This window comes from Olea europaea, chromosome 17, assembly GCF_002742605.1.
Source record: "Olea europaea var. sylvestris chromosome 17, O_europaea_v1, whole genome shotgun sequence".
Taxonomy (NCBI): domain Eukaryota; kingdom Viridiplantae; phylum Streptophyta; class Magnoliopsida; order Lamiales; family Oleaceae; genus Olea; species Olea europaea.
The window spans coordinates 22,359,204-22,381,885 of NC_036253.1; the positions used below are offsets into that span (position 1 = coordinate 22,359,204).

The window sequence follows — 22,682 nt, forward strand, 5'->3', positions numbered from 1 at the left end:
GATTGTTCATGTCCATACGAAAGAGGCACAATGATGGGTTGAGGACGATGAAAGAATGCCGGGTGGAATTCAATGAACATGAATGCTAAAGATTCACGGAGGTCTCAAAAAATAGGGAAATAGTGTGGTACGGGCTTTTTAGATAACGTAGTCTTCTACTATCTATGTATAACTTATGCATGGGAATTTGAAGAACACTTTGATAATCATAGTCCGACTTGCATGTGTTAAGCACGTAGCCTATAGCTTCTTAGCTAGCTACTTTATTCATAGGTTATTGCTGATGACATGACATAACTAAATTACATCTCTTTTCAGGAAAAAAAAATCCACTATCCAATATCTCCTCTTAGCTAGCCACTTTACTCGCAGGTTATTGCTGATGACATGACATAATTGAATTACATCTCTTTTCGTCATGTTCCATGTCTATGTTGATTCCTTTGTCTTTGTGTCTTGACAAGTCCTTGTTGCTGCCTTTGTGTAAACACGATATTGTCTTGGTTTGCCTAGTCGTGTTTAGTATTTTACGTCAAATATGTCATGGAAAATCTGCAAGGTTTCGAGTATAACACAAATGATTAACTTTTGGCACAGCAATGGCTTGTTTTTGCTGAGAGGAATCGGACAACACTTACAAACAGAAACTAAAATCCTATCTAAACTGAAAAATTAACATGCATTGAAAATATTTCTTTGCAAGTCAAATTAACATCAAAGTGAACAAAATGATAACAGATAAATAATTATAGTGTTAAAGCGTCTCACTGAAACAGTAAGTTCTGAATGCCACACACACACAGAGTATACATGGTTTACAAGAACTACTTTGTGACACCAATAGCTAACGAAGAATAGTTATCAACAGGATTAGGAAGAGAGATTCCAAAGTGACAAATTTGAGGAGAGCAGCTTAGAAAAGATTAGCTTTCCCAAACTGCCTATTGATCAGCTCCGCACCCACTTCAACAATACACACATTTCATGTCATAGTACCTGAAGAATTGAGATATCATGTGAGGAAGAAGCATGAGTAAAGTCAATAAATTTTTTTACATTGTTTAGAAGGACAGGCACAATAGAAGAGCTTAACGAAGACAAGTTTAACATGTACAAGTCTGAGAAAGTATGTAAAAGACAATGTCAAATTAATATTTGCTGGCCAAGTTTCCAAAATACACCCACAACAATTGTTTTATTTCATGTTTTTGGTAAAGAAGATTGAAAAGTGCACAATATTAATGAAGAAAAAGAAGCTAAAATATTATTCATTGTCTTCTCAAAGTTCGGTTTAATACTAAATTCACATGAACTAAGAAACATGTACCTGGAAATCACATATCAATATCAGATGTCATAAAGAGCAACAGCATACACGAAGTCGATATAAATTCAACATGGTAAAAATAATGCAAGACGAATTAAATAATAGAAAGAAGAAGCAAGAAGGGAGGGAGAAATCGAAGAGAATAGGAGGAAGAAACCGGAGAAAAAGCAAAAATTTAGGGAGAAGGGAAAGGGAGAAGAGGGAGACGTCATAACGAATCTCAATAATTCATATTCATCAAAACTAATGAAGTTATATAGGAAATTAGGTTTAAATAGTAAAGAGAAAACCCTAACTAGAACGGGTTTGGGTCGATATAAGCCTAATTACATAAATAAGAATCTAAAACTAAAATAAAGTGCAACTAGAAATAAATAAAATAGATAATGTCCTCATCGACTCTCCCGGGGTGGGAGAAAAACTCGACCCTGTCTAGTTGATAGATCACTGTAGGCTGCAATCAATCTGAAATTCCAAATGCTTCAAATCAAGCCATGGGGAACGATTTTTCTGAAGAACCAAGTACCAAAATTCCATGATTAATAGTACTGAAAACTGTAGCTTATTACCAAGAGATATGATATGGCCAAGGGGGCGGTCTTTCATTCTAATCAAGTACTGATACTGGACTCCAAATAACCAATACTCATGCACCTCATCTTCAAAATTTTCACATGATTGTACATAATAAGGAGCATAAGAAGCTCGTCGATCTACCCAACAAACAAGAAAGTACTGAATCTTGCAATCATTGGTTAATACAACACGCTCATCTTAAATAACATCAATTTTATCTTGATATGCCATGACATGTGGTATTGAAGTAGAAATATCAACATAGTCCTCTTGGGGGTCTGCAAAACTAAGTAGAAATGGATCATCAAAGGAAGTGAAATGGTGTTTGTTGTAGAGCACTTGCGGTTGGCGATGGATGGTGTGAGAAGTCTTTGTGGTGGTGAAGAGTGGAGCGATGATGTCGCCAACGTGAAGGTCGTCGACTAGAGTTCCCGCTGGATGGGTCACCATCGTGGAGGATCGGAATTTTGGAAGTGATAAATGGATTGGGTGAAACTGTGGAGTACAAGTTGGGAGTTGGGCTGGATTGGAAGTGATAAAAGATTTGGGCCGAGTTGGTGTTATTGGGCTTGGAATTTGTGGGTCTTAGATGGGAGCTGATGAATTTAGGAATAACTTGATGGATTGGGCTAATAGGCATGTAGGCTATTGATAGTAGATCTAGGTAACGAGTTTGGTGTTATGGTTCAGTTTTTGGGTCGTGTATATTTGGCTGTGATTTTTATGATGGAATTATGGTTTAGCAAATAACCCTATGAAGTAGCAATGTAGCGCAGCAAAAAGAACTGACTCGATTTTTTATTATTATTATTTTTTTTCAATTTTTTTGACTCAAATCTTTTTTTTCTTTTTTTTTCTTTTTTTTTTGGGTCACTCTTTGTTTTTCCACCCTTTTTTCCCCTCTTTTTGACTGGAAAGAAAGAAATTGTTACCACAACAAATTCTATTTTTGTGCTGCTCTAGGGTTTTGGGCAAACTGATCAATGAATCGAAAAAATTATGTATGACGGGTGCGTGATTTTGTGAAGATAGGTGGAAAATTTTCTGGAAAGATAATTGAAGGAGATTTGATAGATTGGATTAAAAAATATTACCCAAGTTTAGCTCTGATACCAAATTTGATGCAGGACAAATTAAAGAATAGAAATAAGAAGCAAGAAGGGAGGGAGAAACCAGAGAGAATGGAGGGAAGAAATTGGAGAAGAAGCAGAAATTTAGGCCACAACCAATCTCAATAATTCATATTCATCAAAACTAATGAAGTTACATAGGAAATTAGGTTTAAATAGTAAAGAGAAAACCCTAACTAGAACGGGCTTGGACCGATACAAGTCCAATTACATAAATAAGAATTCAAAACTAAAATAAAATCCAACTAGAAATAAATAAAAATAACTAAAATAGATGATGTCCTCATAAAAAATGAGGAGCACAATAGAAGTGCTTAACCAATCCAAGTTGTCAAGGACCACAGTTGTACTTAGCCCCTTGACCCACATGTAGCCCCAACTTCCATCCCACTTTGTAAATATTTGTTTAAGTTGTAATTTCCTTTCAATTGTAATATTTTATTTCAAAAAGGTTGAGGTGGCTCAAGCGAATATCCAAGAATTACACATCCAACTGGATGGAAGCCGAGTAGCTTGCCCAGAATGACTAATGCTGTTACAATTATTCCTAATCTATAGGGAGGAATGGAAAATTCAGATGTCAGTTGTGAATGCTTCAACGAGCGATTGGCAATGGACAAGCTCCCGTACAAGAGTATCTATAGACTTAGAATCCCAAAATTGTGCACCTATGGAGGGGTACTCGCAAAGGAAGTTGAGAACTTCTTGCTTGACATGGAACAATACTTTCTTGTGGTTACCATTAAAGGCGAAGCAAGAAAGGTTACAAAAGCTATCATATATCTAGGTGGAGATGTAAAACTATGATAATAGACAAAATATGTCGATATTTAAGCCAACATGGTTCGAATAGATTTTTTGGATCTTCTTAAAGAGGCAATTAAATCAAAATTTTTCCCAAAAATGTGGAATAGCAAGCCCAATGGGCACTACAACAACTGAAACATACAGGCTCCATTAAGGAGTATGGTAAAGTTTTTTTGGAGCACATGCTGAATATTCGAGACAGGTCAAAAAAGGAGAAGCTCTTCAATTTCATGAAAGGGCTGATACCGTTGACAAGCATAAAACTTCAAAGACAGAAGTTAATTGATTTAGACACAAAAATGGAAGCTGGCAGATGTTTAATGGACTATCTACTTGAACTTAGAGAAGATTGGCCACAAGGGCATATTCAATCTAACGCGAAAGGAAATAGACCTTTCAAGCCCACTTGAATTCGAATGGGGGAAGAATGCTACTCTTACCTATAGGAAAGCCACTGAAGGGTTAGAGCTGATACTACTTCCAAAATTGTGTGCTTTATATGTGAAGGACCTTATCAATGTTGGATTTTTTGCAGGTACGTTACGTATATGCAGATTGTCAACTAGCAAGTGGAGTGTAAGGCTCAAAAGCAGGATGTCCCGCAAGCTAGCATTCACTATGTGATCAACTCCGGAGAGGTTGAGGATGTGATTGGTGCATCCTCACATTGGTCTGATATTGAAAAGGATAATGTTCCCTTGAAGGAGGTAAAAGTCGAAATCTCGTATTCGTAGGACCGATTGCTTGATGTACATCGATGTGAAGATCAATGGGAAGCCAATCGGGGCTATTGTAGATACTGATGCAACTCATAACTATTTTGCAAATACCGAAGTAGAGCACCTCGGACTTGTTATAGAGAAAGGTAGTGGGAAAGTCAAGGTAATCAATTCAGGTGCTCAACCGATTGCAAGAGTAGTCAAAATTATGTTAATTAAGGGTAGGACTAATTTGTTCATAGTTCAGATCGATGACTTTAAAGTTATTTCGGAATTGGATCCTTCGAGATATAAACTAGTAGTGTTTTCATACCCCGATTCGTTAATGACAATGAGGAGGATGGATGAGCCGTACAATATAGTAATTGCTTTAAGAGAAATGAATCCTCATTTTTGTGTGCCCTTTAATTAGAGGACATCAAAAAGGCTGCTGGTCCTCAAAAAGGCTGCTGGTCCTATTCCATAACTTGTCATGAATTTGAGGACATCATGTTTGATGAATTATCAAAGAGATGTTGCTAAGGAGGGAAATCGATCATGAAATTGATCTTATTTTAGGTGCTAAGCCTCTAGCCAAGGCACCCTATCATATGTCTCAAATTGAGCTTGAGCTTAGGAAACAATTGGAAAAATGTTGGAAAGTCGGACTATCATGCCCGTGAAATTATCATATGGAGTTCCCGTGTTATTTTAGAAAAAGGCCAATGGTTTTATCCGAATATGTTGTGATTATCGAGTCCTAAACAAGATTGCTGTGAAGAACAGTTGTCATATTCCACTTGTTGTGGATTGCTTTGTCTGTTTAAGCAAACAAAGTATTACACAAAGATTGATCTAAGATTCGAACACTGGCAAGTTCGGATCAAGGAAAGGGATAAAGTAAAGACTACGGTGGTAACTAGCTATGGAGCATTCGAATTCAAGATTATGCCTTTTAGCTCGAAAAATTTTCCCGAACGTTCTGTACGATGATGAATCAAGTAATTCACGAGTTTTCGGATGACTTTGTGGTAGTGTACTTAGATAACAACATAATTTACAGCGTGACCTTGGAGGAACATGTGCAATATGTAAGAAACGTTCTTAATTGGCCACGGGAGAATGAACTTCATGTGAAACCATTTAATTGTTCATTCAACTACACCTCTATCAACTTCATCGGTCATTAATGAGCAACTTTTGAGAAATTGAAGAAGTCTATGTGCATAAATTCGATGTTGGTCTTCCCAGATATGACTAAACCATTTGAAGATCAGATAGATACTTGTTGTGCATGTGGCTCATATAGAGTGGAACACAGGTCCTGAATCAAATGGGCAGGGGTATTTCTTGTACAAGCCTTAAAGTCTTATATGGGTCCAGGTTAGAGTTAGTATAAATAATATGTTGTAACCCTATTTTTGACTACTGAATAAAATTATCTCTGCTTCGCTCTCGTGGACGTAGGCACACCGTCGAATCACATAAAATTCATTTGTATTATCTTTTTCATCTTTTTATTATTACGCATAAAATCCAACAACACTCCAGATTTTGCTCTCAGAGGAGTCCTCATGCAAGAAGGGCATTCGATCGTATATAAAAGTTAATGCAGAATGCCATTACTCGGCGCACGAGTAGGAGTTATTGGCAGTAATCCATTTTAAGTCAATACCTACTTGTGAAGATCGACAATACTACTGTTACCCACTTCAAGTCTCAACCAAAACTCTCAGGCGAGCAAGCTAGTCGACGGGAAAGTGTTTCAATTTTATTTTTGAGAGATATTGGGGACTACCCTAAAGACGTGATCGGGATCTTCGATTCACTAGCATATTTTGGACTAAATTATTCAAAATTCTTGGTTCAACATTGAGAATGAGTCATAGTTTTTCTCCCACAATCTCATGGACGATAAAGTGTTTCAATTTTATTTTTGAGAAATATCTTTGGTACTTTATCTCTACTTCGCTGAAGAACAGTGTGAAACTTTTAGATGCAGTTTAGGTTTGCTTTAATGTCCAAAAGAGCTCTTTCATCAATAAGAGTCATTTTGATATTGTCACCGGTCAGCATCCTTTACTCTCTCATACTATGGATATTGATCAAAGTATTAAATCCCCTCAAACTACAACTTCTCCTAATGAAGCTGTCTTGAGAAATTGCATAAATGGTACAAAAAGTCTGTTGATCTAAAATGTCATTTCTTTGGATTTAATGTTGAGAGATTTGGTGATGGTTAAGCTCCCTAATGGAAACGTTTATAAACTAACAGGAGGGGAAATCCCAGTTGGAGCCAAAATACATCGAGCCATTACCTATCGTGAAGTGGATTGGAAAAGTCGCATATAAAGTAAAACTCCCTTTATGATGCAAAATCTACAATATCCTCCATGTTGGTGTAACTAAACCATATTTTGTAGACGAGGACGTATCCAGAAATAAGCTGAAGCGACATATATTGAAGAAAGCTAGAAAAAGGGTGCTGAAGCTATTCTTGCACACCAAGTTACTAGGTCTTCCAAGGACCATTAAGAGTATTTGGTGAAATGGAGTGGATGTAGCAGCAAGGAGAATCCGTCAAAGAACTTATTAAAGCATATCATACATTGATAGCGTCGAGGACGTCACCAAAACAAATGCAAAAGAATATCAAGGACCGCAGCTATATGTAGCCCCTTAACCCATTCATAGCCGCAATTTGCTTAACTTCGACCGCACTTAGTAAATATTTGTTTAAGTAATTTCTTTTTCAGTAAAATAACTACGCTATTTATAAATATTTAGTATGATTCCTCGCCTTTTAAAGATTTACTCCTATTGCTTAGGTTTTTCTTGGTTAAGCTATTATAGGGGGTATAAGGTATTCAAAATTGTTGTCAATTAACTGGGTGTTCACCTTGCACCAGCAATTGTTTTATACTTTCATCCTATTATGTTCAAACTCAGGTATGGGTTCATATCGAAGTGTCGGATCTTTTATTTTTTTAAATATAGGATATGGGAATATGATTAAAAAGAGTCTACATTTCCAACTTCGATACGTGAGATGTCTTTTAAACTTCAATTGTTTTACTAACCTAAGATGTTATTTTAAATTGACCAAAATTAATTGTTCACAAAGAAAGAAATGAGCATTGATTAAAGAGTCAAGGCGAATAAAATAGAAACAAAAAAGAAGAAAAGGGAAAGAAAGAAGCAGAAATGGCGAAGTGTTCAGTTGAAACTTGGAGGATCTGACATATTTCATATCCATGCCCATACCATGTCGTGTATTGTCGACATTGGTACTTCATCCATTTCGAAAAGTCCGAGCATCAGAGCTTTCATCAATGAACAATTAATTTTCAATGCATTCAAATGCTCAGTTGCAAAGCTTTCTATGCATTGTATTTAAATTGTTTTTCGTCCTGAAACGTTTGAGAAAAGGAGGAATCTAGTCTGGCAGAGTAGATTATTGCCTCATGGTGTCCCTTCTTATGCTAGAAAGAAAGTCACCCCATGAAACAAGGTCAACATGTAGAAATAGCATTGAATGTCATTATGATAACATGTAATTTATGAACACACGAAATTCTTGCAATACAAGCACATAAATTGGTTTAATGTCATAATACATAATTAACGAGGGATACTGGTATGAGATGATGTTGAGAAGAAGTAAAACAGTAAAAGAAGAGGCAGATAGAAGAGTTTAACCTAGCCACGTTCAACGTGTAGAAGAATAAGAGAGTCTCTAAAACAAAACATCAAAAATTCTTATTCTTGCATCATATACATACTGCCATTGAAAATTGTTGATCTTATATGACAACTCCCACCCAAAACTGAAAGGAATTAGATAAGTGTACACGTATAAGGAGGAGGAAAAAAGAGAGAATGCCATCTACAAATCTAGAAATGAGAACATTAGGAGAAAACAAAACCTGATTAAAGATGCACGTTATCATCACTGATGTCACTCCTCTGATGCGTCATCTGTATCAGACAAGGGCAAAAGGGTACAAATCCCGAGCACATGCCCATTAAGGCACACACAATACTCAATGGAATCCCCATAAGCACCCAACCTACTTCTTGCACTTGCTGGTATCATTTTAGCTTGCAGCATGTTCCACCACTTCGCCTTACAATATGGACATACCCCTGTAGGATGCAGTGGTGCGCTCCTGTTAATCAGCAATTTCCTGACCTTTGATGCCGCAAAGGATTTAAATATTCCTCGGAAAAATCCAACATCCCCTTCGTCCCCTTGGTCAAGATGTTCACAGGGATCAGACACGTATAAAATGTCCGTTTTACACTCTGGTAATAAAAAGCTCTTCCCTGATGTTTTCGAGAACCTTGTTTTGTAGACAAAGTGGCCAGGAATGTGAATATTATTGTAGAACCCACCCTTGTCACATCCCGAACAGTATATGAGTAGTTTGCCGAGCGCTCTCCAGTTACCATCAATACTGTGACTTCCACTGGATTGCAAATCGAGCATCATTTTAGGAGCTCGAGTCTTACAAAACTCCTTCCAGAGGACTCGTTTTGCAAGATCGTCAAACCATTTGCATACACAAGAAAGTGTTGCAACCAACTTAGGGTTCCAACTTAATTGATTAAAAACCAGGAATATCACTTCCTCGGTAAGATGCCCTTTTGTGCAAAGACAACTTGCTGAATGTATGCAGCGGTATTGCTTTGTGATAATCATTGTCTTCACCTGGAAATACCAATAGAAATTATGATAAATAGCTGAATTTGTCAACCAGACAAGTGGAAACGTCATGAATGGTAAACAAAACTTCCATTTTTAAGGACTGAAATGACGTTCTTGGTAAAATGAAGTCGAGAAGAAAAGGTTGATGAAGCCTTGTATAAGGCCAACAGAGACCAAAATTTTAGAATTTTGTTTGACAAATTTTCTCTTTCTTTTAATTAGGAGTAATTTATGATTAGTCATTGTCATACCTCACATCATATACGATAGAGAGTTCGAAGGAATATCAATTGTAATCAGAATCACAAGAAGAATCCAAAGCTGCAGAAAGTTTTCCAAAACTATAGGCCATCTGAATGTTTTCATTCTTAAGCATTTCAATGGTTAAAAACAAATGCTGAAAAGTTGACCAATTTGAAAACATTATCTATTGGAACTAGGGTCTTCTGAGTCCATTTTGATCCCTCCCTTGGCTTCGAGATAGATGTCCTATGATCTACTACAAGTCTAAAGAAGTTTAGCCCCCATTTTCTAACTCATTTTTCCCTCAAACTTACTTTTAACCACACATTTTATAGAATCTACACATTTCATCAACTTTTCAATCACATATTTAATTGAATTTTATCAAAATAAGGCCTAAATGTTTCCCTAATTGTGTATATACGTATATTATATATGTCACTTAAGGCACATTTTTTTGGGTTCAAGGATTCTACACATTTCACCAGGCATCTAAAGGAGAAGGCTAACTGGAAGAAAGAAAGCTAGTTGGATTGGTGAAGAGAGCCATTTAAAGATGGTAAGGTATACTCCTTAATCTATAATGTGTAAATTAAGCTCTCATTACATTTTGTGGAGATCAACGATCTTTTCTTTATTTGGTTTCTTTATCTCAAAGGAAACTAATTTATATAGGACTTAGAGCAAAAAACCAAAAAGCAGTATGAAGAGCCATGGTTCTAGAACTCCTAAAGGAGGATTTAAGACTTAAATCTTGTTAAAAATGCATTTTAGTTAGGATGATGATAGGGTTATTTGATGTTGACATGTTATTAAAATATTTTGTTTTGTGTTAAAGTAAATGTCTTAATAATTGCTTATGGCCTTACAATCGTCATCATCTTCTTGTAATTTGTTGGGATAGTCTGAGTTTGTAATAATAATTAATTGCATCTTTATTTCTTGTAAAATAGAGATTTGCAAGTCATAATGCATCAGAGTTCCATTATTGCATTTGTTATTGTAAATATTGACTTGTTTCAACAAATTAGTTAGATAGAGATTGGTGGCCGAAAAATGGAGGTGTCAAGTGTAACAACCCGACCGCTATGCCCAATCCTTTAACTTACATATTGTCTGTTAGGGGAGAGCCTAGCCCATCTTACACCTCACAAATTTCTGTCACATTCTTAGGATTTGAACCCATGATATTTCTTTAAGAGAAACTTAAGTTGAATCCTGTATCAATTAGGCAAGTTGTCTAATTGGTACCAAGATTCAACTTAGCTGAGTTGAGTAGCATTGAAGTCTGTTGATCCACGACTTCGAGCCGCATATTGTCATTAGTTATATGACTCGCCTTGTTAATATATATAGTTCATATTTCTTTTAAAGGAAAATGCATCTTTTGTCATAAAGCATAAATTGTAATTTATGTATTCATATCTTGGGCTCACTGCATATTTTGTATCTCAAGTGCATTAGGAGATTTTGGTTTGTAAAGAATAGTAAAGGTCATGGTTTGAATCCTGGAGTTGCAATAGAAATTTGTGGAGGGTAAGATGGGCGTAGGCTCTCGCGCCCCCAGGATTTGAACCCAAAACCTCTACATATGAAAAAATTAAATTGAATTCTGGTACCAATTAGCAAGTTGTTCAATTGGTATCATGATTCATCTCAAGTCTATCATAAGGTAGATTTTTCGGCTCGAATCCTGAGGAACAAGATAGAAAACCGTGAGGAGGAAAGATGATAGATGTCCTCCCAAAGCGGATAGTACGTATGATATAATGACTTGGGTGTAGAAGTAAAGTCATTACAAAAAAATACATTTTTTGTAACGACCCAACCTCTGTACCCAAACCGTTAACTTATATACATCCATTTGAGAGAGCATAAGCTCATCTTACCCCTCATGACTTTATGTTGTGTCTCTCATAATTTGAACATATGGTATTTCCCTTAAGAGAGACTTAAATTGAATCATGGTACCAATTACACAAAGGACACGATAAAAAAGTATGAGGGGAAAGATGGACTTAGACTATCCCAAAGTGGATAGTACATAAATTAACAATTTGGGAAAGGTCGGGTTGTTAGATAAAATGCCACCAAAAAGAAAGCAACCGTCGACTAAGATCTGTCGGGACCTAGGCGATAGCGACGTTCCTTTCGGGATTACCACAGTTGTTTTTTGCGATGAGACTACGGCCATCGTTCATGGTCATGGCTGTGCTTTTAAAGCACCGTCTTCTCCTACCATGAGGCAACAATGCTAGTTGTCCCTTTAGGGGCTATCGTCATTTCCGTGTCTCCGACATCTCAATGGATGCAACGGTCGAAGGTGGTGGGGGACTGGACATGGTTGGGTTATGATGATGACAATAGGGCTTTGATAAATGTGACATCTGATGGATGTGAAGAATGTCTTTCTTCATGGCGATCTTCTTGAAGAGATCTATATGAAGCTTCCCTCTAGTATGACCACTACTTCTCCTTGTGATGTCTGTAAACTAAGACATTCTTTGTATATACTGAAGTGGGCTCCACGAGCTTTGTTTGCAAAATTTCATAGCACCCTCCTTACCTTCAGCTTTACACAGGGTCAGTGTGATCTTCACTCTTTTTCCAAAAGTCTATAGGGGTATTGTTCTTCTTTTGGTTTATGTAGATGATATCATTAATAGTACCAACTATGGTTAGATTACTAAGCTTCCTTATGAAAGATATAGGCTAGCTGGGACTCTAGGTTCATCATCAGCCCAGGAATTTTATTAAATCAGCATAAGTATGTTCAAACACTTACCGAATTAGCTAGGTTGGAGGATACTTCTTTTGTGGATACCCCTATGGAGGTCAATGTCAAATACAGGAAAGATGAAGGGGATCTTTTATATGATCCTACTCTTTATCAATGCCTAGCTGGGAGTCTTATCTATTTGATCACTACTCACCTAGATATCTCATATGTTGTTCATCTAGTCAACCAGTTTATATCTTCACGTCAGTATCGTCATCTTGCTACAGTTTGCTATCTTCGTGAATCACATGTTTGTGGGTTGTTCTTTCTACGAGCTCATTTCTTCAGCTGGTTGCCTACAGTGATGCTGATTGGGTTAGGTGTCCGAATACTCATATATCTACTATGGGTTGGCGTCTGTTTTTAGGTGATGCATTAATCTTTTGGAAATGTAAGAAATAAGATCACGTTTCTAAATCATTTGCTAAGGATGAGTATCATGCCACTTCTACGGCTTAATATGATATTATTTAGTTACAAGGTCTCCTAAAGGAACTTGGTTTCCTAACACTAGTTTTATTCAGATTGTTTCATAAACTCACCAAGCACATTGAGGCTGATTGTCACTTTATTCGTGACACTTTGTAGGATCGAGTGATATCTCTTCCCTACGTTTCTTCTCATATCCAAGTAGCAGATGTCTTCAGCAAGGCAATAACTCGATAGCGACATCACACCCTTGTTGGCAAATATTTGCTACTTGACCTCACAATATCATTTTGACGGATGTTATCGGAGATAATTAGGGACCTATCTTTATATTTAGAAAATTATCTTTTCGTTAGGATACCTAATTTTTAGGGATTGTAGTTTCCTTGTGAAAGCAAACTATATATAGGCGAGTACAATAGATATAAAAGAGACAGAAAATTTCAGAAAATAACAACAATTTTCTCTCGATTCTTGGCTTCTTTAACACTATAGTTCCTTTTGGATACACCACAAATAGACAAACTTTTGACCTTGATTCCACTTTCTCCGTCTTTCATTTAAGCACGTATACAGATTCACCATCCAAATTTAATTTCCTCTTTTTACTAGAAGTAGTACTACGTATAGAGTCAATCATATAGTTTATGACCCGAACAAATAAGAGGAATTATTCAACTTAATAGCAACCTTAAAATTGGTAAAAAGCACGGAATAATCAACACGAAGTAAAGACTAACAAAAACGAAGTTCCAAGCAAGTTTAGGAATATGTTAACAATTATCCAAAGTCAAATGTCTATGATTCTCAAAACATAAAGTAAGGGCAGCAAAAAATTTGGTTGCAACCGACCCTTACATCTCCATGAGTGAGTTGTCTGGTCCCTTGAAAACCCCGTTAAGAATTGCAACTATGACTAGTAGCTCCAAAATCTATAATTCAAGTATTAGTAAGCATGATGCAACGAATAGAGCATTGCCTTTACTCTGCTTCGTTTTTGGCCAGGTGATCCCGACAATTCCATAAACAAAGAAAGCTTAGGATAAGAGGGGCCTCCCATCACAATCAAAACATCACCACTCTCGAACTTTAAGATAGACTCAGCACTTTTGAGCTCATTCATTAGTTTCGTCTCTTGTTCACCTTGTGTAGGTTATACTCAACATTGAAATGTGAGAAAGTCTCAGGGAGTACCCCAAGAACAAGATTAAACAGAGCCTTGAAATCAATGTTAGCTCCAAAACGTCAGCCACATTATAGTGACCAATTATGCTTAGCATATGGTCTCACAGGTGTGCTCAATTTCATGCGAAGATTCATAATCACCTTAATGGAAGCTTACCTAGGTTGTCGGCTTTGAAGTCCAAACATCTCGTGAAAACTCTCCATTAGGTCAAAAGCGATTGCCATGTTTTGATGGTTCTATAGAAACATACTTTACATAGATGCCAAAATGTAGCAATCGATCATCTCATACGAAACTTTATAAGAATCTGTGGATCCATCAGTAGGGTCTCAAGACAAAGTTCACTTATCACGAATTTGTGTTTTCAGCATTAAGAACGATGCTAAGATTCCTTTTCAACATAATTTTCTTCCACAAATTGGTTTTTGTTAAGTATAACTGATATTGGATTAAGCAACATTTTCTATAAAATTAACAATTCGCTTAATAAAAAAATGAATAATATTTTGTGTATGATGAATTTATGTATGCAAGCAACATATAGATCCAAAACTATATTTTAATCTCAGACCTTAAATCATTCCAATCTTTAACATGCCATCTTTAGAAGGTCACTACATTAGCCAACTAAGTCGGGACCCTCCTACTCATTTTATTAAGTTGGACATCTCATGCTAAAATTAAAACAAGGATAGATTATTTTTTGCCTATGAATAATTTTTGTAGATTTTCTATAGAAAGTTGTCCAAAATTTTCACCTATAAGTATATTAACCTATGTTAATAGTTTTTTAGAAATACCCAAAATAAGTAAGATGTTATCTATAGAACAATCTCCCATTATCTCATTTTTAAAATATCCTTTTAATAAGTTCAATTCTAGTTAATCTAAAATAATATATTGCGTACTTTTATAATCAATTGGATAACGGAGAAGCCGGTGAAATAATACATGCCTATAAACCCTCTCCCACTTCATATTTTGAAATTTTGTTTTTCCTTTTATTATTCATCGACCATATATAAATAATAATAATGACACAATATTATTGAAGATAAATTTTTTACTATTTCCAATTAATTTAGATTAGTCAAAATAAATTATAGGATACCAATGCATATAAATATAGTGAACCGTGTCACATTATTTAATCTACATGATCAACATTCTTTAATTTACTATTCACAACGGTAAATAAATAAGTAAATAAATAAACAATTATGGTCCATCCTAGAAAATAAAAATACAACAATAATTAAAGAATCTCTTTGGCTACAATCCAATCCAATTCTTCAATAATCTTTGTTGCTCCTCATTTTTGATGGACTCAAAATGTTCACAATTTTAATTTGGGGTTGCCAATCTTTAAATAAAGGCTCAACTTATAAAGATAAGCCCAAATTACAAAGATACATCCAAAAGTAAAAAAGTGACTCATTTACTAAACCCTAATGTGACCACCATAGTCCTACCATCTCCGGCAGCCCCACCACCTCCAACCGCCACACCCATGGTGTTGCCGAAATTGCAGCAGAGGCAGCAGCCCCCTAAAAAGGGGGCCACCAGCGCTGCTGCTTCTAATAATCAATAAAACCTGCATCAAAAAAAATTCTACACTCCAAAAACCCAAACCTATAAACCATATTAGAGAAAACCCAATTTCAAATTTAGCACAATTACCCAGAAAAAGTAGTTCTACATAATCCCAGTAGATAGAAACTTCCAGAAAAAAATTAACAAAAAAATAAAGTTCGATTTTCGAAATAAACAAGCAATATTAGGACTGGATCGGGATGGACTTGAAATCAAGCCCGGAATTCTAACCTCAACTCAAAAGCAGTTCAGTTTCAGCATCAGCCCACGTATCGTAGGGAAAAAGGCAACTGAGAAAACAAGATTTTAGGATCCTCACATAAGCAAAGGGCAAAACAATATTCATTTAACATAGAGAAATCACCTGGAAAAACACAAGAAATGCTTAGTATTTTATCTGTTAAATGGCTTTTCTGGTCTAAGGAAAAATTTACGACAGAGAAAAACTTTCTATGCGATTTCTAAAAGCAGAATAAAGTGATGAGATGGGCTATGGAAGTGCAAGAAAAACTAATGATGAAGGATACAGCTACTTCGCTGTTTCTTATTCTAAACAACGAACGAATTGTTTACCTCCACGTTGAAATTCAAGGTCTGTATAGTCATTCGAGTTGGATTCTGCGAGAACAGAGATTTTGTCTTTGTTAAGGGGTTACTAAAATTTGATTCTCTTCTTTTTATATTCAATTTCATATTACCTGTATAAAAATATTTGTTTTGTAGTTGATATAACAGCCCCAACTCATGTATTCAAGTTGTCCCGACTCAAGTTGAGAACAAAAATTACCAACAACATGACTCCTTTCCATTTATCTTGAATTTCGAGTTCAGTTGAGTGCAAATTCAAGAATTTCCTCTATTCCATTTGTTTCGATCCAATTGATTAAAAAAATTGGAAGAGAACAAATTAAGCCCTTATTGAGCCTCCTTATTTGGGGAAAAAAATGATTTCTTAAACGATATTTTGACATCATTTCAACCACGCATTTTTCAATAAAATGATATTACACGCAAATTTAAAGTTTTTCCTTATTTTTTACCCACATATTTTTTATCAATACACTATTTAAGTTGTGCAAATATTATTAAATCAATGCTCTTAGGCAAGCTAGTCAGTTGACTAACCTTATTTCCTCATTGATACATGTTGTCAAGTACAAGGGAGTTAATGGCAACTTTCGTCCCACTCAAGCAACCATGATTGGTGGCTTTGATGATGGTTTGATTGGGTGTGTTGTTTGGTGTGTCTTTTGTATGCATGACTGAACACAAGATGATATAATGCGATTAAGACAAGTTTGTGTTGGTTTTTAGAGCATTTTACCCCTTGTATTGATTAATCAAACTACAATCGCGCTACACGAACAGGGCTTCCTAACAGGGATTCCTAACAGGCTGAGGTGGCATTGAAAACAAAAAAAAAACACTTAAAATTTAAAAAGTGGGCAGTACAATTACATGTGAAAACTTCAATTTTTCCCAAAAAATCACCCACTGACTACACCAATTCCAAGACGAAAAGAGTTAAATCTGAGAGAGGCGAAAACCATCCCCACACCGTCTAGTTGTATATCGGTCAGAGATTATACCCCCACACCGACAATACTTCCACTGTACGTGTCGCCACAACTGTTCACACATGAAAACTTCAATTTTCACCAAAATAGCGCCCAACTACTTCAACCATTCCAAGACGCAAAGAGAGGCGAAAACCCTTCCCACACTGTCGACCCCAACATTAGTCGGAGGTATCTTCGCCTCACACTTCACCATATCCGCCCGTTGTTCGATCCAAGGTTTTTGTATAATTTGATTTTTATATATAACATGGAATGGCAAAAGGTGTTACCCTTTCTTCTTGTCCATGTACCTTTTTGAAACATTTTATTTCTAGAAAATTTTATCCAAATCAGTTCCCCTTTTTTGTTATTAGCAAAAATCATTTTATTATTAAAGGAAATTAGAAAATTGTGCAAGATTTTAGTAACTGAAAGAGCTTATATACTCAAGTTGAGTCGAATTTCCCAAGATTGAGATGGTTGGGAATAACTGGATCTGTGTATGGAGACTTGGTGGATGCTTTAGCAAGAAGTAGACCATTCTCGCACGTTGCTTGCTGTGGTGGGGAGCTTGGAACAGACCAATGGGATGATATGGATGATGTTTACGTGCAAGATAAGGAAGTTGATTTTTTCGAACAGTGGCTTCTTGGAGCAGAAAATGAGAGTGATGACGAAATGGAAGATGATGTGGATCTTGCAGAACCGTTAAGAGTGATTAGTGGGATTCTAGTGTTGATGTTAAATTATAGCAACTGATCCTTCAAGTACTTTGTGCTAGTTTTGTGTTGTAGACAATGTGAACCTGTTTTATATAATGATATCAGTGTAAATAGTATTGCTAGCTTGTTTAAACCTGTTTAAACGTTTCTACCCTATGCGGAGTTTGGAACATGAGAAAATTTCACATATATATGTAATACATATTGTGTCAAGCTAGAGCAGTGACTATTATTAATTTTGGCAGATTGCTATTTTATGTTGAAGACAAGGAATGCTGGAGCAGTGGCTATTATTAATTTTGCTTTAAAAGTTATTTGGCAATGTTTCTAAAACGAAGAAGAGTATTACAATGTTTTTCACTCACCCCTCATCTCGTCCACCTAAAAACGCCTCCTCCTACCTAAAATTCTTTATATATCGTACAAATATTAAACCAGTTTCCAGTGGAGGGGATATAATTAAACTCCACATCACGAGGAGCAACTTACAAGAGTTTTGGAACCAGAACTCCATACATTTAGAATAAGCTGACTCATATGGGAACAAAACTTGAAGTCGATTAGGAAACTATCTCGAGTTACAGTAGGTAAACTTTTCGCCTCGAGGTTATTTCTTCAGGATAATCTTTTGTCGAAAGTCGAGTGAATTGGGACTACCTCCTTACTAAAAAGACTATATTCTATGGAAGATAGTTTTTCAACATGCAAGTCATCGTCACCACAACAATTTTGCAAACTGATTATAAGGACATCCAAAATCATAAGAACAAAGAGCACAAAATCTATTCGCCCCAGTCAATCGCTAGTTAAAATAAATTATACCTTCCACATGTAAACACCAGAGAACATTATTGCATCTAAACTAATATGCATAATTTGAAACATATAGTAAAGCGAAAAATTCATACAAAAGGAAGATTAATGATTCTGCCTTTTACTACAACTAATAGTGGAATGTACACTGCCACTTTACAACTAAAAGTAAGATTATGTTGTGGGATATAGTTCAAGTGTTAAAAACATCATAGCATAAACAAAATAGAATCTAACTTAACGACAACACTCATCCGCAATTGACATCTTCATGAAGCCACTACTGTTGTTCACATGTCATATCATAAACCAAGATCAGTTGTCGAAGCCTCCTCGATCTTGTAAATGTGAAATGTAGTACGACATAGTTTGACCTACAATACATGAATCTGCTAATAGGTGAATAAACGAAAAAAAATTCATGATTAATTTTAAATGTAAAATTATGTGCATACCTTGTGATGTATATATAACATTTGATGAGGATAGATGTATCAAACTTGAAGTCGGTAAGACACCAATGTGCTGGAACGGTGTCGCGATGGAATATTGTGATGATTGGAATTGCGTCGGCATGGAATGCTGTTGTTGGGTTGCTTGCTGAGTATCATGAGGACTTTCTTGCATGTCACTAAGCCTCGCACTGGTCTCTTTCCTTTCGTTGATCCCTAACTTCTCTGTATGTGCATCTACGGCAATCAGTATTACAAGAAGAGGTGATCGTATGCTTTATATAATACTTTATTTAGATTTACCTTAGCTTTGTTTGAAATGGACTCCAACGGGCCTTTTTTTGGTAATTTCCTAGGCGCTCATTTTCTTTTAGACAATGTCGGATCTCGTATGTTCACGCTAGCATTATTTCACATTTTTGTACACTCATCGACTCCCTGAATAGTGTGATGTGAGAGCACGTTACTTCCACTACTTGACCTTTTTTAATATCATCAAGTCTTCAGCCTGAAGTTTTATCCAATCCATAATCACACGTGCTCGCCCTTCGCCATTGGCAGCAAGGTCTGCCACTTGTGCAAACGCGTGACACACCTCATCGTACCTCAACTGTTCAGGAGAACAAACCAAACCATCGTAGTTTACTGGGACCCTTGCATGTGCTCTACTAACGTCTCTCTTCCATCTTCGAAGTATATACCTTTCTGGAAGTAAAAGGATGTCACTACGAATCAATACTGCGATTGCATGGCGGTAAACTATTCCCCGAAATTCGAACAAGTGGCAACTACATACAACTTCACACTTTTCTTTCTCGAATGGGACGAAAAAAAAAATTCGTCCGTCACCCCTCATTCTTAACATCCTCCCGTACCTCATATGTCGTATTGAAGTTCTCCTCCGAACTGGAGATAAGGTCTCAGTAAACTTTCCTCATAAACTCATTTTTTTTGTGCTTTCCTTAATTTAGAAATGGTGTACACTAAATGCAATTGTTGCTCCATTTCGTATTGTCTTGCACATGGTACCATTTGTGAAAATGACTTAAAATTGGCCTAGAATTCATTCTCAACCTTATTCCGCAATGCACATTCATATTGTTCAACAAACTGTTTCAAGGATGTCTTGGAATACACATATCCGTCGAAGAACGCATTCATATTTTCACTTCTTTATGTGGTAGACATGCCTACCCAAAAAGTAGTCTTCAAAAAACAAGGTACTAAATGACCTCTATTCTTATAAAGTTCAGACAACCACTCGTTATCATGCAAATCAAACGTATCAATCATTGTTGCCCAGCCCTCTTTGAATTCTTTTAACAAACTATGAATCGTAAACGAATTGATGTATAGAACGAAATATTCTAGATTTATCCTCATGGTATCCAAATTTTTCAGGCAACTTCTTTAGAATGTGCCACAAATACCATCTATGTTTTGTGTTGGAAAAAACTATCTGAATTACATTTTGTATTGTCCTGTCTTGATCGGTAATAATTCCTTGAGGGGCAATGCCATGCATACATTGAAGATGCACTGAAAAACCAGAAAAAAGTATTAGCGTCTTCGTTCGACACCAATCCAGAACCAAGCAGTGTTGATTGCCCATGATGACTACCACCAACGAAGGGGGCAAATGGCATGTCGTACTTGTTTGTTAGGTAGGTTGTATCAAATGTAACAATATTACTAAACTCTATATATGCCCGCCTACTACGATTGTCTGCCCAAAATACATTCTTAAGCCGCAATTCATCATCCAAATCCATGCTAAAGTAAAATCCTGAGTACTGCACTTGCTCTTTGCAAAAGTAGGATTGTATTACTATAGCATCCCCTTCTCCAAGTCTTAATCTCCATACTTGTTCAATATAATTTCTAAAATCATTTTCCGCACAACTCATTTTATCATAACCGCCTGCTTCTACAACTACAAAATTGTAACTTTTATGCAATGGGATTCCTGCCAAATCATTAACTTGAAGTTTGCATTTCATATGGGTACTCAATTGTCGGTTGCGTCGATATAGTCTGGACTTTGAAGGACTTGTTTCATGATTGTGGTCAAGGTGGACATTGTTAATTCTCCAGACTCCAAATATATTAGAAGATGCTGATATCCTTGCTCTACAACTCATTTGAATAGTGGGTTGTGGCTTTGAACAACAACCAGTATTACCAATTCTTCCACCTTTACGACTATAGGTCAACGTCACATATCTCATTTCTCCGTCAACCCCCCATTTCGAATTTCTTTTCTTTACTGGAAAACCAACGACATAAGCATTTTTCTTGTAGAAGTTCAACATTTCCTCTACATCCTTGAACTTCATGCCTACAGCAGGTACTATCTCTCTCTCCCACTGAGGTTTCACCTTCGACAATGTTAACAGGGCTTTCCAATTTCTCATCATCAAATTCTGCTTCAACATCAGCAAGCTTGTTGTGCATTTCCTCCATAATGTATTCTCTTGCAATAACATGAGTAAACACGTTTAGAAGTCCATATAAACACAACGATAAGTATGTGAACAGGTAATCACAAAATTATTTTTGGCAAGCATTATAGTCGAAACCCTCGAATAAACCCAAACCTAGGTTCACTACGTGGTCACTGATGTGTAAGAAGTAAACATAATATGAAACATGAATAAGATATTGTCCAGCGAAGTTAAACTTGACAAACTGTGGTAATCATGATTTCCAATACAATTGTTTCATCATATTTTTTTGAATCAAAGTTATGAAATTCATTAATTGCTTTCTTTAAATTTTTAGTTTAGCTTAAACTTTGACCACCAATTTGAGTTTTTCAATTTGGTCAAATAAAAAGGTAGGACAAATTCTCATTGATATTTAATAGCCCAGTCCAATGATTGACGCTTTATTCGTCGTTATAGTATTTTCTTTATTATTGTGCATTTGTGATTTCTACAAATACCTCTCGTCGAAGAACTGTGTTCAAATTGCCGATTTACAAAGGAAAAAGTAAAAAAAATAATGAGGAACCAATAAAAAATAGCAAGCAAGACAAAAAATATTGTATACCTTAATGTTCTAGGCGACCATGAGAAGCAACTTAGCGGGTTTCAAGTGCGATGGCAAAATGTGACCTAGCAGGGTTCGACATTGGAGCATGAAAGTAGCCCAATCGACTTAGGTATTCGATGCCAACAAGATGACAAGGCAACACGGTGAGAACCCTATATCACTATTTTATGGGTTTAGCCGGAGGAACAACAGTCGGGCATCCAAGAAGCATCGTTGTGTCTTCGTTGTCGGAGTTGGAAGATTTGTGGAAATTTGAGGAAATTTTCTCTTCATAATGGTTATAATGAGGGCAGTAACTTTTACTTAGTCCACACGTGTGCCCATTTCCCTCCACCTTTTTTATTGGACACGTCACTCATTTTGAATCCCTATCAACAAGAGTGGCTAGTTGTCTGTTCATATAGCTTTATCGATCAAACTATGAGATAATATGTAATTATTTGTGTGCATATAATAGATGACATTTGAGCAAAAGGGTTACAAAACTCAAATAAGTTAACTGTACAAAACCTGTACAAAACTATAGAAACTTGGTCACCGGGATTTAGAGAGTGCAATGGGATACACCGTCGTAAATTATATCTTTCCATTTATTTCAGTTTAGCA

General features: G+C 36.2%; 3 protein-coding genes across 9 annotated transcripts; 1 reads left to right on the plus strand and 2 right to left on the minus strand.

The window, feature by feature from the left end:
• Positions 1 to 682: 682 nt before the first annotated feature.
• LOC111365432 (EID1-like F-box protein 2) lies at positions 683 to 16,151 on the minus strand. 5 transcript variants are annotated; one of them, XM_022985971.1, is made up of 4 exons: positions 16,050 to 16,151; positions 15,708 to 15,840; positions 8,465 to 9,249; positions 683 to 996 (listed from the first exon to the last, which is right to left on the minus strand). In XM_022985971.1, the coding sequence occupies exon 3, from the start codon at positions 9,238 to 9,240 to the stop codon at positions 8,497 to 8,499; it is 744 nt and encodes a 247-aa protein (XP_022841739.1). In that variant the 5' UTR covers positions 9,241 to 9,249; positions 15,708 to 15,840; positions 16,050 to 16,151; the 3' UTR covers positions 683 to 996; positions 8,465 to 8,496. The 5 variants fall into 5 exon arrangements, with proteins under 5 accessions (XP_022841739.1, XP_022841741.1, XP_022841740.1 ...); XM_022985973.1 differs by lacking the exon at positions 16,050 to 16,151 and adding an exon at positions 13,556 to 13,629 and having other exon boundaries at positions 15,708 to 16,026; XM_022985972.1 differs by lacking the exon at positions 16,050 to 16,151 and adding an exon at positions 13,550 to 13,629 and having other exon boundaries at positions 15,708 to 16,026.
• A 606-nt stretch (positions 16,152 to 16,757) lies between these two features.
• LOC111365723 (F-box/LRR-repeat protein 10-like) lies at positions 16,758 to 17,997 on the plus strand. The gene is made up of 2 exons (XM_022986260.1): positions 16,758 to 16,772; positions 17,471 to 17,997. Exons 1-2 carry the CDS (start codon positions 16,758 to 16,760, stop codon positions 17,792 to 17,794), a joined length of 339 nt encoding a protein of 112 aa, XP_022842028.1. The 3' UTR covers positions 17,795 to 17,997.
• A 646-nt stretch (positions 17,998 to 18,643) lies between these two features.
• Positions 18,644 to 22,327, minus strand: LOC111365433 (protein FAR1-RELATED SEQUENCE 5-like). Of its 3 annotated transcripts, XM_022985976.1 has the most exons (4): positions 22,074 to 22,327; positions 19,326 to 21,493; positions 19,026 to 19,247; positions 18,644 to 18,944 (listed from the first exon to the last, which is right to left on the minus strand). In XM_022985976.1, exon 2 carries the CDS (start codon positions 21,455 to 21,457, stop codon positions 20,456 to 20,458), a length of 1,002 nt encoding a protein of 333 aa, XP_022841744.1. In that variant the 5' UTR covers positions 21,458 to 21,493; positions 22,074 to 22,327; the 3' UTR covers positions 18,644 to 18,944; positions 19,026 to 19,247; positions 19,326 to 20,455. The 3 variants fall into 3 exon arrangements, with proteins under 3 accessions (XP_022841744.1, XP_022841742.1, XP_022841743.1); XM_022985974.1 differs by lacking the exon at positions 22,074 to 22,327 and having other exon boundaries at positions 19,326 to 22,067; XM_022985975.1 differs by lacking the exon at positions 22,074 to 22,327 and having other exon boundaries at positions 18,644 to 18,959; positions 19,326 to 22,067.
• Positions 22,328 to 22,682: the final 355 nt, after the last annotated feature.